The following is a 15,927-nucleotide window of genomic DNA, read 5'->3' on the forward strand; positions in this document are numbered from 1 at the left end:
ATGAATTGTTGAGCAGAGGCTTGAAGGACTAAGTTCATCACATTGGCTCTTAAAAATGTGACGATATAAAAAAATAAAATAAAATTGTGTCTTTGCTACAAGTTATACCTTTTTGGCGTAGTTGTAAGTGTTTGATCCGAACATAAACATTAGTACCAGTATTAGGTTACATTGTTGCTTGTCATAAATATTGTGCATATATTGATTATAGAATACTCATGATTTGTGAAGACCGAATTAAAGATGAATATAATATAATAATGTATTTGTCACATTGTATATATATATATAGTATTATTACAACATGCATATATGCATGCATGTAGAGTATATATACATCACAATATAGATAGATATTTTTTTTTTTGGGCATCAATATAGATAGATATATATACTTGTATGGTGTGTATAGATAGAGATATAGATGAGAGTATATATGTAGCTAGCAAATAAAACATGTTTGTTCAGGGAGCCTGCCAGTATATCTTAATTGGTTAGCCTTCTCCTTCACCTTCTGCTCTTCCCTTTTCATATTATCCTCCTCTTGAGCTTTTGCTTCTCCTGATATGCTTTCTATCCTTGCGATCTCTTCCTTGTAATGCTGCAAAGCTCTTGCCCTTTTCTCTTCCAATTCAGCCTGCACATCCACAATTTTTATTTGTTTCACATTTTTTTTTTTGAATACTACTAACTCTATTACAATACAGTATCTGTTCATAACTACTTTCTCAACCTATTGAAGCACAAGAGTCAATATTGCCTCTGAGGCTCGAACCCACCACCTCCCGTATAAAGGGAAGGGTTTCACATTTAATTTCTTAAACTTTAAATATATTATAATTAAACTACATACATAAATTATGCGGGGAGTTATTTTTAAATCAATTTTCATCAGTATATGAAATTTATATATTTTGAAATTACATTAGAAATAAAAAAATTAAATTTAAAAATACTAAAGAAAATAAACAAAGAAAGACTCGATTTGATTATAAAATATCACATGTAAAATGAGAGTGGTGAAATAATAAAAAAGCAATGCAAACCTCAATTCTTTCGTACTGCTGTTTTGCTTTGTTTTTCTTGTCAGCCTCCCATTCAGCAATTATGTTATTCAGCTTCTCAAACCTGAACCCTTTGTTATTAGCCCAAGGTGAAAATATATATATTTTAACTTAAAAAGTATATTTGAATATATATAGTAGGAAAAAGAAAAAAAAAAAAGTAGATTATATTTACCGCAATTTGACTTTTTCTAACTCTTGATGTTCCCAAGCATCTGCCCTTGGATCTACCAATACAGGTGGCATTGTAGGATCTGGAGCAGTTCGACGAGACGCAGAATATTGCCTTATAAATTGTCATTAATTAGTACAAATTAAAACAGAAGGGTATTCATTTTTTCTTTTTCATTCCAAAAAATAACAAAATTAAGAAATGAATCAGATCTTAATCTCGTAAAAATGAAGGAATTGCAATTTTCTATAACCAAACCAAGGAATTGGTGGGAGTGGAATTCTAATTTACTCCAACCAAACTGGCTGTTAGTAGGGATTTGCCTTATAGAAACATCAAATATGAACAGCAAATAAAAAATGGATAGCACGTAGTTACCTCATGTTTTATAGGCAATTGGCTAGCTTGGTGTTGGCTATTCTTGTTTTATGAACAGCAATGTATAGTAATAACAAAGAGTTTGTGATGGATTGATGGCTTATTTGAGGGAGATGCATAATATAGTTAAAGAGAGATACTTGTTGGGGGAAGAGGAACACAAGTAACGGATAAGATGTCTTTGCTTGCATGCAAGCTAAGGCCGGCCTGGTTTTGAATCTTTAAGAATTCAACCAAAGCATTCTTTTCTTCTTCTTCATGCCCACTTTTTCCCAAGGTTCTACTACGTGTTATGTCAATGGACTAGGTTTGATATCATAGAATTGGGGAATTGAATCATCTCCTTTTTATATAAGGCAAATTATTTTGTCGGCCTGGGCCCAACTTGCAAGGTGGATCCGAGTATAAAAATACACAATTTATATACTGAATGTTTACGATTTACATATTGAATGTTCACCCTGAATAGTACGTAAGCACAAAAACTAGGGTTTGTGGGTGTTGGATATGAAATTGGTTGATGTAGGGACTGCCGGGCTGGTTAGGGGATTACTTTAAGGGTGCGTTTGGTTCACACATGGGAATGAGAATCGGAATGGGTATCAAATACTTGGTAAGGGTAATGTTACCCTTACCAAGACTAATGTGTGGCATAATATCCTATTAAAAAAGGAAAAACTAAGGGTGTGTTTGGTTGGTGGGTTTAGGCATAAGGAATGAGTATAAAAGTGATTGCTAGTGTTTGGTTGATAAGTTTTGAGAATGCTACTATGTGTTTGGAATACCCTATTAATGAGAAAACTCATACCCTTATTAAATAAGGGTTTCATTTTCCTTCCTCATTTCTTCCCCAACTATTAATAAGCATTCACATTCCACCCAACTACCAAACATGTTAAATACTTTCACCAAAACCAAGTATTTGAAGCCACACATTAGTCTTAGGTGACGAGGAATGGATGTCACCACAAGATTTGAAGCTATCGAGTCTAGGAAGACAATCTCTCAACACACAAGAGAGACAAAAAATGTCTTAATATTTTTTCATTGAATCTTATCGCAAAATTCTACTCGCCAAGGTAGTGTTTTAGCCCCCTTTTAAGAATACTATTTACAAGCAATGAATGAGATTCATCTCCCCTAAACATGTAAGACAAAATAAAGTGTTCATATAGGCAACTCAGTTCGTTATAAGGTGAAGTTAAAAAAAAGACCATGGGTTGAGTTTTACTAGCGATGGTGTGGAACGCCTTCCAGATGCTCTGTCGGATTGGAAAATCAAGAAAACAAAAGTATTTTTTAAGTGAAAAGGCAAAATTTCTCGTCATGACACCCCTACAGGGATTGTAGATAAGTTAAATAGTTAATTTGATTAATTAATTTTTTGTAATAATTTAATAGTCTAAAATACTAATTTACCAAACATCTTTCTATAATCAATTACTGCTATCAACTAATCAAATTCAATAACTTAATCCTCGGAATGAATTTAGTAAATGAAAGATTATTGGCTGAAACCTTTCACTGAACTTTAAAAAGGGGAGTTGGGGGAGCTTTATAGTGAAACGAGGAAGGTTTTGTGAGGGGTAATGCCATTGTCAACAAGCACTGGGAGATGCCTTAAACTCCTGGAGAAATGCAAGAATCTGAAGCAACTAAGCCAAGCTCATGGCCAAGTGATCACATGTGGGCTTGAGAACAACACTTTTGCCCTCAGCAGGCTATTAGCCTTCTGCTCAGATCCCAATCTTGGAAACCCAACCTACGGATGGACAATCTACCAGAGAATTCAACAACCCACCATCTGCATTGTCAACACCATGATCAAAACTTTCTTGCTCAAGGGAGATCTGAGCAGAACTATAGAGACCTACAAACATATGCTCAAAACTGGGATGTGCCCAGATAATTACACACTTCCCTATCTGTTAAAAGCTTGTGGTAATATGAAAAGTTGTAATCTTGGGAGATCAATTCATGGGCAGTGCTTAAAACTTGGATTCTTGATGGATAGTTATGTGGGGAATAGCCTGATTGTAATGTACTCTAGTCTTGATAACATGGAATGTGCACAGTGTGTGTTTGATGAAATGCCTAGACATTGTGTGGTGGCTTGGACAGTTCTTATCTCTGGGTATTCAAGAAAGGGTGATGTTTTTGAAGCAAGGTCGGTTTTTGATGAGACCCCAGTGAAGGATAGGAGAGTATGGGGGTCTATGATATCTGGGTATGTACAGAACAATTGCTTTAAAGAAGGGTTGCAGCTGTTTAGGCTAATGCAGATGACTGGGGTTCAGCCTGATGAGGCAATTCTGGTCAGCATACTTTCAGCTTGTGCCCATCTGGGTTCACTGGATATAGGCAAATGGGTGCATAGATATGTGGAGAAGTTGGGAATGGCAATAAATGTGAGACTAGGCACTGCTCTTGTAGACATGTATGCGAAATGTGGGTGCTTGGGTTTAGCCCAGAAACTGTTCTATGAATTGCCCAAGAGAGATGTTATTTGTTGGAATGCCATGATTTCTGGATTTGCAATGAACGGGGATGGTAAAAACGCGGTGAGATTATTCCAAGAGATGCAAAATGCTGGGACTAGACCAGACGGTGTTACCTTCGTTTCTTTGTTCACTGCTTGTAGCTCTTCGGGAATGGCACACGAAGGTCTGAAGCTGCTGAGAATCATGTGCAACACATATAACATTCAGCCTAAAGGCGAGCACTATGGGTGCATAATAGACCTTTTTAGCCGGGAGGGTCTGGTTGAAGAGGCGAAAAATATAGTTCTGAGCATGCCAAACTCGGGTGCTTCTGCTGTGGCCTGGAGAGCATTGTTAAGTGCTTGTGCCAATCATGGGCAGGTTCGTTTGGCCGAGGTTGCTGCAGAGAGGATTGTGGGGTTGGAACAGCACAGCGGGGCGTATGTTTTGCTTTCTAACGTTTACGCTGCAGCAGGGAAGCACGAGGGCGCGAGAAGGATGAGGAAGATGATGAAGAAGCAGCATATAGACAAGACACCAGGCTGCAGTTCTGTGGAGATCAATGGTTGTGTTCATGAGTTTGTTGCTGGGGAGAAAACACACCCTCAGATGAATCAAGTTCATCAGCTTCTACTAATGTTCAATAGGCAGGTAGACACTCAGTTCTAAGTTCTAACTGTTAAGCTGTATTGTATTTTTCTTTTACTTCTTAAACCCCCGAACCCCTATCCAAGAATGTCGGAGGAGGTAAATCGCGAGTCATCCAATAAGTCTTCAGTTTCCACATTGATAATTATCCAAGAATGTCGGAGGAGATAATCGCGAATCATCCAATAAGTCTTCAATTTCCACATTGATAATTTATTGGAAAGTCCTATTGTTAGAGCAAGACTTCTAGGATGACCCTTAAACAGTTGAATTGAGCTAAGCCCCGCAGGGTTGTCTTGTATTTTTTATTTCCCAATTTTTTTTATTCTTTCTTTCTCTAATAAAAATAGAGAATTTCTTTAGTTTTTTTTAATACATAGGTTAAATGTAAGTTTTCTAGCATAAAGTAATCTTAAGCTCTTAGAATCCATGGCCCCAAGGACGCCTGAAGGAATTAAATTGTGAGTCACTCAATCAATCATCAGTTCCATCCGTGATCCCTACCTATACATTTTGCGCACAAAGAGTCTTCATCACTTCTAATCAACTTTTGATCCCTGCCTATACATTCCGCGCACAAAAGAGTCTTCATCACTTCTAATCAACTTTTTAGACTTTGGCTCTCCCAACGACCCCTATGTCTTCAGTAAAAATTGAACCCCACCCAACCCCTAGAACAAGATTTCGGGGTGACCCATCTTTAGTTAGTAAGGCAAATTACTGAGCAATGTAAAAAAATACAATATGCCTTGATTTCATTAAAAGACATACTACAGTGTGAGTGTTTGCTCTCTCAAAGCTTAGACATTGTAGAATGCTTCTCAAGAAGAAGAAAAAAAAAACCTAGAAACTATGAAGAATAAGCACTCAGATTGCACCAGCATTGGCTGTGGACAAAGCTAGGAACTAATATTGGCAAAATAAGTAAGAAATAGGCATGCTTGTCTCCTAAAATAGGAATTCTGAGTCAGAAAGTTCTAGAACTTTGTGCACACCAATGGGATTTACGCCAGGCCGGAACGAGTTTCCTTCTATGTACCTGCAAAACGCATACAGCTTCCTAGCTTAGACGCGATTCCAAAATGTGAAGCTGAAATAAAATCAGTTAAAGTCGGGACTTACAGTTCTTTCAAGAAAGGGTGTTTATAGAAGGCATCAGGAATCCTTCCAGTAAATTGATTGTGGTCCAGATACCTGAATAAGACACCACACATCTCTCAAAGAATAAAATAGGCAATAATTAAAAAAAAAAAAAGTTACAAAATAGAAAAGACAATAATTTTATTGTCATTCTTTGCCAAAGAGACAGACTATATGTGTTGTTTAAGGAATTTTTTTGGCTCATATTTTGTCCAAATAGTCGTCCGTTTTATATTTTGACAAAGTATAATCCTTCACACAACACATCCTTGAAAGTATTCATAAGGGCTTCAGATTCAGATCACAAACCGATTAAAGTAAAGAAAATTGATCGGAAAACTTACAAATAAGTTAGCTTGGGAATATGACCAAGGCTGGGTGGTACAACTCCAGTCATCCTGTTGTATGATAGATGCCTATTTTCACACACGAAAATCAAATTCAGATAATAAAACAAACACCATCCAGAATATTAGCATCTTAAATCATAATATGATTGAAAAAACTTGTAACTCAAATTTTTTTATTTTTTATTTTTTGTTAACCATGAGGTGTTCTGAGTAGGCCCTAACTATAGGAAGCACTTTTAAGCCTGTACCATACTCAGACTAATCCCAATTCGCACTGGGCTGGCCCAATTAAGGGGCAAAGTCCTGGGTATATTGGTTTTTCCATACGAGAGGGGGTTTTGAACTCCAGACCTATCTTAAGGGATGAACTCACAGCCACTCACGCCAACCAAGCTAGTTTGAAGACAATTGATTTTGCATAAGCATAAGATACTTACACAATCTCCAAGTTAGTCAAATTTGCAAGTTGTGCAGGAAGACCTCCAGTAAGATAATTATTGTTCAAATAACTGCAATGGTTGTAAAAAGGTATTATCTTGGTCAGCAAAAATGGGTAATTCAGTCACAAATAGTATTAAATAATTTGAAACTTGCAACTCGAATCAACTTACAGGTTGCGAAGGGCAGGAAAGCATCCTTCAATGCGTATGAGTTCCCTAATTGTACCAACCAGACGATTGTTACCAACATCCCTGAAAAATGGATTGGATAACGGTTGGAAAATCAACACCATGCAAGAGCACTGGACGCGCTAAAAATAACAAAAGGAAGTTGATATAGCATCTTACAAATGCCTAAGATTTTGTAAAGTGCCAAGCTCGGGCGGGACTCGTCCAACAAAATGGTTTTCATGAAGATGAAGATAGCGGAGCTCAGGAAGATTAGCAAGCTCCTTGGGGATCTCGCCCTTAAAATTATTGAAACTCAGGTATCTGAACAAGTTCCAAAACACAGTCAGTGATTTGCACGAGGAACAAAACTAGAAAGAAATTTTTGTAGCATCAAATAGCCTCGGAACAAGAAGCAAATATAGCTTACAGATGTGTTAGCTTCTTCAGTTCGCCTATTTCGGGAGGAATGACATCTTGCAGCTTATTCCACCTTAAATTCCTAGGAGAATCCAAAATAAAAATATGAGAATTTAAAGCAGTAGGGAAAATTCAAAAAAATGCACAAACAACCACCAAATCGAGAGATTTTAACAAGATACAAGTAACAGACAGTACAATATTTTAAGACGCCTCAAACGCCCAATTTGAGGAGGAATTGGACCAGTCAACTTGTTATTGTGCAGATCCCTGCCATATGAAAAGACAATGGAGCTTTAGTGAAATATAAAACACACGAATAGTGTATAAAAAACAAATTCAACCAACTATTGCCCATTTGCCCTCAATATGGTATTCATGTTCAGTTTCTAGAATATAACTTAAGTGAAAGGTTGAAAATAAGGACTTGTGACAGGAGAGATGCAAACAATCAATTCAAATCTCCCATCAGAATTGAAAGTAAAATTTAAGAAGTACAAAAAGCTATTCAAATGGGAAGTTAGCATTAACCCAATGAAAGAATCTTACAGCCTAGTAAGATCCAACAAGTTCGTCACAGCAGTAGGAAAAGGGCCAACAATTGAAACAGCATAGACTTCCCTGCAAGTTGTAAAAAGAAGGAAAGTAATGACGATCTGGAGCATAGCCACAGGAATAAATTGTGTTGCCGTGAAAAAAAATATCCAAGATAAATAAATAGTGGCACAACTTACAATTCAGTCACTACTCGATAATCGCCCTCAGTAGAGCATGTGACCCCGGTCCATGGCGGTAAGTCACCATCTCCACACGGATCATCTCCAACCCAAGCATATACCACCCTCCATCCAAGAGATGCCTTAATTTCATTCAAAGCTTTCACTACACTCACCAACCAAGTAAGATTAGTCAAAAATACCAAAGTTATTACCTTTTCATCTTTTTTGAGCCTAATGAACACTTTTCAGTTTTCACCACAAACATTAAGATATGCAAAGCACATAGATGTGCATTGAAGCACAACTTCACCAATGAGCAAATGATCCATTCCCATTTCTTATAACATCAATTAAACAATAAAAATTATGTAGCATTCTAGGCATAACTGGATCTCAGATTTTCAATTCAAATTAAAGAATTACATTATTTTACAGCATATCCACTAAATACTCTGACCAAACATTTACTCCTTAAGTTTTGTGCTAAACCTAGCCATAATCCCCATCATGTATCCAGGCTATAAGTAAATAACAACCCTTATTGTTAGATCACAGATGCATAAGACTATTATGGGCAATTAGCATCAAAATCCTCTAAACACTAAGCTAAAAAATTACTTTAAACAATAAAACAAAAATAAACCAAGTAACTAAAGACAAAAACTTTAAAATTCAAGACCCACTAAAATATGAGTAAAAATCTAAAAATGCAATGATTTTCACTTGTTTTAGCTAATTTCTTGCTTAAAATTACATATTTTCAGAGGGCATCAGAAACGGATCGAGGTAAGGGGCATAGAGGAGGTGCGAAATTACCATCACGCTTGAGGGTTTTACAGTGAACGGCGACGCTTAGGAGGAGAAATAGCGAGAAGACTAAGAGATTGGTTGAACCACGACCCGTCATTAGAGCGCCCACTACCAACTTTCACTAAGTCGACCTCTCCGTGTTAAATCAATCAATCTTCTGATATTCACAGTGTAGAACACGGAAATTTTGAGATCTTCAAGTGACCAAGAATGAGATCTATGTTTGAACGTGTGAAGTTGAACCTTTTTCTTCACTCTGTGAAGGAGACGAGCAAAAATGGCCCGCCAGCGTCGGTGGAGTCTCTCTCTCTCTCTCTTAAAATAATTATTTTTTTGGAAAATTTGTGTTTTTTCTTTTCCAACTTATATGATATTATGATCCATAAGTTGGGCTAATTTTAAACCTACGTGATCTCGCCTCTAGAGCTTTTGCAGATGTAAATTATAAATTGTGCAATCAGCTACTGGTTAAATCCTAATTTTCATGTGTGCATAAGGAATCAAATTCAAACTTTTTAGTATTCTTGGGTCATTTTTTTCATACATATTTTCAGTTTGATTCGGACCTCCACATTGTCGCTTCCCGTCATGACCTTTAAGTCAGGTCATTTTTCTCTTAAAAGTTTGTGTGTTTTTATAGTACCATAATCTTACCGAAGGGCGCCAGAGGAGATAAATCACGAGTTTCTCAGCTAGTCTTAGTTCTACTCTTGCTTGTACACTCAGCTCTGCACATAATGAGTCTTTATCACCTCTAAGCGAATTTTGTGTTTTTAGTTCTAAGTTATATGAGGGGTAAAACCCAATTTAGGGTTCCAAATATTGTAGAATATCTTATATCCTTTGTATTCTAGGTTAAGGTGCGATGCACAATATCTTTAACACTGGTCTTATAGAGAATTCGATCACAATGAAAGTTGGGTCGCCATTCTAAAGCCTCATCTCGCAACTCCTTTATTCCTCTATGAATTTTAGGGACTAGATTGCTTGGGCTTTGTTGAGAGGATTGATATATCACGACAGTGAGACAATCCTCGCCATTCAATTCGGTCTTGCATAGATCACGAAAGTGGCATATTAGCCCCCGAATTAGCGATTGGTAATCTCCGAACTCAACATTGAGTTTATCTCTCCTTAATCATAGGTCATGGCATGTGAATCATGTGGTACCTCATTCCAAGTCCTTTTTTTGTTATTTTAATTTGCATATTTATTTATGTTGATTGATATCCTCAAATTATTGCTTAGCTTCCGTCGATTTTTCTATCCTTGTGTCTAGATTCTTTTCATGATCATGTCTAAACGCCATCCCAATAAACTATAAAAATAAAATTCTTTGTTTGATTTTCACCCGGATCAATGCTCCAAAGATAACTTTCCTTTCATTGAATTTGAGAACATCTTTGAGACAATAATTTTTGATCAAATTTTCTAAGGAGATTCGTATAAGAGAGAGCCAAATATGAAAGAGAGCTCCATAAAAAGTCCTAAAGACATTTTTACAAAAATTAATCATTTTTTCTTGCCAAAGACTTTGTGGTCAAGTGGCATCCGGTGTCCCAACATGGATGATGGAAGTGGGTTTGAGCTTCAGTGACTACATTGTAATAGAGTCAATCGTACTAAAAAAAACATTTTCTCTTCAATTAAAATGTAAATTTTGAAAAGTGACTCCTAAATCTAGTATTCTAGTATATATCTCAAGATGGTTTTATCAGTAACTTGAAACAATTTCCATTACCATAAATAATTATGTGCTTTAAAGTTATAAATTTTCTTTTTGAATTGATCTAGTTTTTTAAAATAATTTTCACATTAATCTTTTTCAATATAGTCATCATTATTGTGTTGCAAAAATAGATACTCCCTCCGTCCCATTTTATCTGTCTTACTTTCCTTTTTAATCCGTCCCAAAATATTGTCCACTTTCTAAAAATAAACATCATTATATTCTTACTATTCCCACTTTGCCCCTTTGCAAGTACTCCGTATTTATTAGTGGGTTATACTATCAAATCAAATATATATATATTCACGAATCACGAAGTGCTGTGTTTATCTTCCTCCTCCCATCTCTTTACCCATTTTTAATCTTCTTATCTTTTCTTCATTATTCTCCCCCCTCTCTCTATTTTTTTTTCTATACTGACTTGCAAAGAAAATTTGTTCACTATACTTGACGACGCAAGCAGCAATCCGGCCGTATTCTTGTATTTTCAGTTCCCAGTCTGTTTGTTTTTTTTAAAACCTTTTTTCCCAAAATAAAAAAAAAAATAAAGTTGCGAGTTCATTTTCGGATTTTTTTAAAGATAGTGCAGTAAATTAAGTTCTTAGTAGGAACGTTCTTCGGTTCAATATGGGAGACGAATTCTTCGGCCGACGGAACTTCGTTGAATGTTTGAATGCGAAGAGATTATCCACTTCCATGTCTCGCGGACCTCTACAGTTTCCAGTTTGCTTATTCTTGTATATATAGAATACCAGTATTTTATGTGAAGATAAATAAATTGTTTATTGAAGAAAGATTAACAGAGGTGAAGAAATGTAGAGATGAGATAAAGAAATTCTTTACTGGAGGAAGATGAAGAAATGCATAGAATGAGATGGGAAATTGCAAAGTTGTCAGGGCGTTTGAGGGTAAAAACGTAAAGAGGGAGAGTTTCTTTTAACTGNATGGCATGTGAATCATGTGGTACCTCATTCCAAGTCCTTTTTTTGTTATTTTAATTTGCATATTTATTTATGTTGATTGATATCCTCAAATTATTGCTTAGCTTCCGTCGATTTTTCTATCCTTGTGTCTAGATTCTTTTCATGATCATGTCTAAACGCCATCCCAATAAACTATAAAAATAAAATTCTTTGTTTGATTTTCACCCGGATCAATGCTCCAAAGATAACTTTCCTTTCATTGAATTTGAGAACATCTTTGAGACAATAATTTTTGATCAAATTTTCTAAGGAGATTCGTATAAGAGAGAGCCAAATATGAAAGAGAGCTCCATAAAAAGTCCTAAAGACATTTTTACAAAAATTAATCATTTTTTCTTGCCAAAGACTTTGTGGTCAAGTGGCATCCGGTGTCCCAACATGGATGATGGAAGTGGGTTTGAGCTTCAGTGACTACATTGTAATAGAGTCAATCGTACTAAAAAAAACATTTTCTCTTCAATTAAAATGTAAATTTTGAAAAGTGACTCCTAAATCTAGTATTCTAGTATATATCTCAAGATGGTTTTATCAGTAACTTGAAACAATTTCCATTACCATAAATAATTATGTGCTTTAAAGTTATAAATTTTCTTTTTGAATTGATCTAGTTTTTTAAAATAATTTTCACATTAATCTTTTTCAATATAGTCATCATTATTGTGTTGCAAAAATAGATACTCCCTCCGTCCCATTTTATCTGTCTTACTTTCCTTTTTAATCCGTCCCAAAATATTGTCCACTTTCTAAAAATAAACATCATTATATTCTTACTATTCCCACTTTGCCCCTTTGCAAGTACTCCGTATTTATTAGTGGGTTATACTATCAAATCAAATATATATATATTCACGAATCACGAAGTGCTGTGTTTATCTTCCTCCTCCCATCTCTTTACCCATTTTTAATCTTCTTATCTTTTCTTCATTATTCTCCCCCCTCTCTCTATTTTTTTTTCTATACTGACTTGCAAAGAAAATTTGTTCACTATACTTGACGACGCAAGCAGCAATCCGGCCGTATTCTTGTATTTTCAGTTCCCAGTCTGTTTGTTTTTTTTAAAACCTTTTTTCCCAAAATAAAAAAAAAAATAAAGTTGCGAGTTCATTTTCGGATTTTTTTAAAGATAGTGCAGTAAATTAAGTTCTTAGTAGGAACGTTCTTCGGTTCAATATGGGAGACGAATTCTTCGGCCGACGGAACTTCGTTGAATGTTTGAATGCGAAGAGATTATCCACTTCCATGTCTCGCGGACCTCTACAGTTTCCAGTTTGCTTATTCTTGTATATATAGAATACCAGTATTTTATGTGAAGATAAATAAATTGTTTATTGAAGAAAGATTAACAGAGGTGAAGAAATGTAGAGATGAGATAAAGAAATTCTTTACTGGAGGAAGATGAAGAAATGCATAGAATGAGATGGGAAATTGCAAAGTTGTCAGGGCGTTTGAGGGTAAAAACATGGGAAATTGCAAAGTTGTCAGGGCGTTTGAGGGTAAAAACGTAAAGAGGGAGAGTTTCTTTTAACTGTTTGAGGGTAAAAACGTAAAGAGGGAGAGTTTCTTTTAACTGCCTTAAAATGCGTGCCAAAAGTAACTAAGACACATAATTCGGGACTGAGGGAGTATTAATCATTGTGGCAAGATGCATAGTATCGCTAGTATAACTAATAATATATAGTTTTAACATTTTACAATCACAAGCCTTAATTAAAATCAAACATTATTTTTTTAGTCTCATCAAATCAAGAAATCATTGAAATGGATGCAAATATGCATATAAACATATATGGTGCTTTGAATATCAACTTTTCCCTATAAACATAAATATCTCCCATCCAACATAAAGGATGGCCAGAGTTTGATTCACTACGTACTAGCCTCTTTATTACTCAATGCTTTAAATTAATATCTTGTAAAGTTGATACGATGGTGGTTCGTCAGGGTTTGAGCCCTTCGGAACCAACCTCTTCATTGCTGCATTTCCCATATTAAAATTATGTTGAAATTGATGATGGTGGTTGACCAGGATTTGGACCTATAGGAACCAATCTTTTCATTGCATCATATCTCATATCAAAATTATATGTTGAAATTGATGATGGTGGTTGGCCAGGATTTGGACCCGTAGGAACCAACCTCTTCATCACAACAATTGATGATGGTGGTTGACCAGGATTTGGACCTGTAGGAACCAATCTCTTCATTGCATCATATCTCATATCAAAATTATATGTTGAAATTGATGATGGTGGTTGGCCAGGATTTGGACCCATAGGAACCAACCTCTTCATCGCACCATATTTCATATCAAAATCATCTGTTGAAATTGATGACGGTGGTTGACCAGGATTTGGACCCGTAGGAACCAACCTCTTCATCGTAACAATAGATGATGGTGGTTGACCAGTATTTGGACCCGTGGGAACCAACCTCTTCATCGGTCCATATCTCATATCAAAATCATCCGTTGAAATTGATGATGGTGGTTGGCCAGGATTTGGACCAGTGGGAACCAACCTCTTCATCCCTCCATATCTCATGTCAAAATAACCTATTGAAATTGATGATGGCGAGTGGTCAGAATTGGGACCACTAGGTACTAGCCTCTTCAGTGCCCCATATTTTGAATCAATATCCCTTGTCGAAGTTGATGATGGAGGACGATTGGGTTTTGGACTCCTAGGAGCAGGTCCTACCCTCTTCACCATCCTATATCTCCCATCAATATTCTCTAACGAAGTTGATGATGGAGGGCGATTGGGTTTTGGACTCCTAGGAGCAGGTCCTACCCTCTTCACCATTCCATATCCCCTATCAATATTCTCTGACGAAATCAATGATCGTTGGAATGACAAGCAATGGTGGATTCTCTTGAGTTGATAACATATAATAATATCAGAGTCTTGATTCTTATGTGGATTATCATTTGTAGGTGATGATGAAATAAGTACAAGTAAGAGAGAGAATGTAGACAAATGGAGTTGATATTCAAACTTCATTCTTGAAGACCAAGAGGTAGATATTTTAATGGTGGGTTTTCGAAAATATAACAAAAAGGTTTTAGCTTTGCTGTGGTAGTTACAAGCACCAAAAAGTGCCCTATATATACACTCACTTGAATGGGCATTGAAATGCGTAGATATTTGTTTTTATGAATTTGATAAGATTTATTTACTTTCTTGAGTAGTATAGCAGGTACAATTAATCCATATCAATGGAATTGAATGATTAAAGATCAAATAATAAATCGTAACTATATATGATTCTTAAATGGCTGCCACAGCATCCTTTTTAGAAAATCCCAATAAAAAAAATGTATCTCAATCAATTTCCTGGATTTTCATTATTTCATTATTTAAAAATTTTCTATTTTGTACATAAATTTCCATTTTGTTCAGATATGGCAAATTATGCTGTGGACCCAGGTCCACCTTGCAAGGTGGACTTGGGTTCAAAACTACGTCGTTTTTATCTCTTTTTTTTTTTTTTTTTTTTTTAAATTAGTAAACATATTGCTGAATATAGAGTTGTCCAAAAATGTGTGAATGTAGAGGTTTCAAAGTGTGAATGTAGAGTATAGGAATCGTGAATGTACAGTTATGATTGTGTGAATGTAGAGTTGCCCAGAAATGTGTGAATGTGAAGGTTTCAAATTGTGAATATAGAGTATAGAAATCGTGAATGTAGAGTTATGCATGTGTGAATCTGTAATAGAGTTAAGAAGTTCTAGCAACTTGTAGCCCTGTAATGTGTGAATGTGAAGTTTTCAAGTTGTGAATATGGAGTATAGGACCTGTGAATATAGAGTTTTGAATGTGTGAATGCATAACAGTGTTAATATAGTTACTAAACATATAATCTTGTAATGTGTGAATGTGGAGTTTACAAAGTGTGAATGTAGAGTATCATATAATCATGTAATGTGTGAATGTAGAGTTTACAAAGTGTGAATGTAGAGTATAGTGTATGTGAATGTGGAGTTTACAAAGTGTGAATATAGAGTATAGTGTATGTGAATGTAGACCCAGGTCCACCTTGCACGGCATAACAATCCTTCAGATATCTCTCCTTTTTCTTTTTTTCTTTTCCAAAATTCTCCATTTTCAGCATTTTCCATTTTTCGTTTATTAAAAAGTTTGTTATTTTCACTCTTTAGTCATTAATGGGTTGGGTCCATTATTAATTTAAATATTTCATTATTCTACATTCTTTTCTGAAATTTATTTCTTTTTTCAATTTTCTTTATTTCAGAATATTACTTCCTGTTTTAAATTTATTTGATTCCGAAAAAAATTAATATATAATTCTTATACACAACTCATTTAATAAAAGGTATATATATATAAATTGGGTAACACTTGTGTGTGACTGTCTCACGGGTCTCAGTCCGTTAGACGGGTCGGATCATTATTTAATGGGTCAAATC

General features: G+C 35.5%; 4 protein-coding genes across 4 annotated transcripts; 1 reads left to right on the top strand and 3 right to left on the bottom strand.

Moving 5' to 3' along the window:
* Positions 1–339: 339 nt before the first annotated feature.
* On the bottom strand, positions 340–1,835 carry LOC116005243 (remorin 4.1-like). The gene is made up of 4 exons (XM_031245507.1): positions 1,615–1,835; positions 1,240–1,350; positions 1,047–1,128; positions 340–637 (listed from the first exon to the last, which is right to left on the bottom strand). Exons 1-4 carry the CDS (start codon positions 1,617–1,619, stop codon positions 443–445), a joined length of 393 nt encoding a protein of 130 aa, XP_031101367.1. The 5' UTR covers positions 1,620–1,835; the 3' UTR covers positions 340–442.
* A 1,325-nt stretch (positions 1,836–3,160) lies between these two features.
* On the top strand, positions 3,161–5,165 carry LOC116004864 (pentatricopeptide repeat-containing protein At2g20540-like). The gene has a single exon (XM_031245051.1). The coding sequence runs from the start codon at positions 3,204–3,206 to the stop codon at positions 4,761–4,763; it is 1,560 nt and encodes a 519-aa protein (XP_031100911.1). The 5' UTR covers positions 3,161–3,203; the 3' UTR covers positions 4,764–5,165.
* A 305-nt stretch (positions 5,166–5,470) lies between these two features.
* LOC116004865 (probable leucine-rich repeat receptor-like protein kinase At1g35710) lies at positions 5,471–9,105 on the bottom strand. The gene is made up of 11 exons (XM_031245053.1): positions 8,796–9,105; positions 7,995–8,142; positions 7,810–7,881; positions 7,459–7,530; positions 7,271–7,342; positions 7,021–7,164; positions 6,844–6,924; positions 6,670–6,741; positions 6,227–6,298; positions 5,865–5,936; positions 5,471–5,781 (listed from the first exon to the last, which is right to left on the bottom strand). Exons 1-11 carry the CDS (start codon positions 8,884–8,886, stop codon positions 5,691–5,693), a joined length of 987 nt encoding a protein of 328 aa, XP_031100913.1. The 5' UTR covers positions 8,887–9,105; the 3' UTR covers positions 5,471–5,690.
* A 4,390-nt stretch (positions 9,106–13,495) lies between these two features.
* Positions 13,496–14,302, bottom strand: LOC116004761 (leucine-rich repeat extensin-like protein 5). The gene has a single exon (XM_031244923.1). The coding sequence runs from the start codon at positions 14,300–14,302 to the stop codon at positions 13,496–13,498; it is 807 nt and encodes a 268-aa protein (XP_031100783.1).
* Positions 14,303–15,927: the final 1,625 nt, after the last annotated feature.

Source organism: Ipomoea triloba, chromosome 14 (genome assembly GCF_003576645.1).
Source record: "Ipomoea triloba cultivar NCNSP0323 chromosome 14, ASM357664v1".
Lineage (NCBI taxonomy): Eukaryota > Viridiplantae > Streptophyta > Magnoliopsida > Solanales > Convolvulaceae > Ipomoea > Ipomoea triloba.

Bases quoted from the DNA above. Each gene is read 5' to 3' on its own strand.
- LOC116004865 (XM_031245053.1), bottom strand. From the start codon at position 8,886: ATGACGGGTCGTGGTTCAACCAATCTCTTAGTCTTCTCGCTATTTCTC. The intron at 7,165-7,270 runs GTAAGCTATATT...GAACTTGTTCAG, and splicing joins CTGAAGAAGCTAACACATCT to ATACCTGAGTTTCAATAATT. The intron at 5,782-5,864 runs GTAAGTCCCGAC...TGCGTTTTGCAG, and splicing joins CACCCTTTCTTGAAAGAACT to GTACATAGAAGGAAACTCGT.
- LOC116004761 (XM_031244923.1), bottom strand. From the start codon at position 14,302: ATGGTGAAGAGGGTAGGACCTGCTCCTAGGAGTCCAAAACCCAATCGC.
- LOC116005243 (XM_031245507.1), bottom strand. The intron at 1,129-1,239 runs GTAAATATAATC...CAAAGGGTTCAG, and splicing joins TTAGAAAAAGTCAAATTGCG to GTTTGAGAAGCTGAATAACA. The intron at 638-1,046 runs GTTTGCATTGCT...GTGGATGTGCAG, and splicing joins AGCAGTACGAAAGAATTGAG to GCTGAATTGGAAGAGAAAAG.
- LOC116004864 (XM_031245051.1), top strand. From the start codon at position 3,204: ATGCCATTGTCAACAAGCACTGGGAGATGCCTTAAACTCCTGGAGAAA.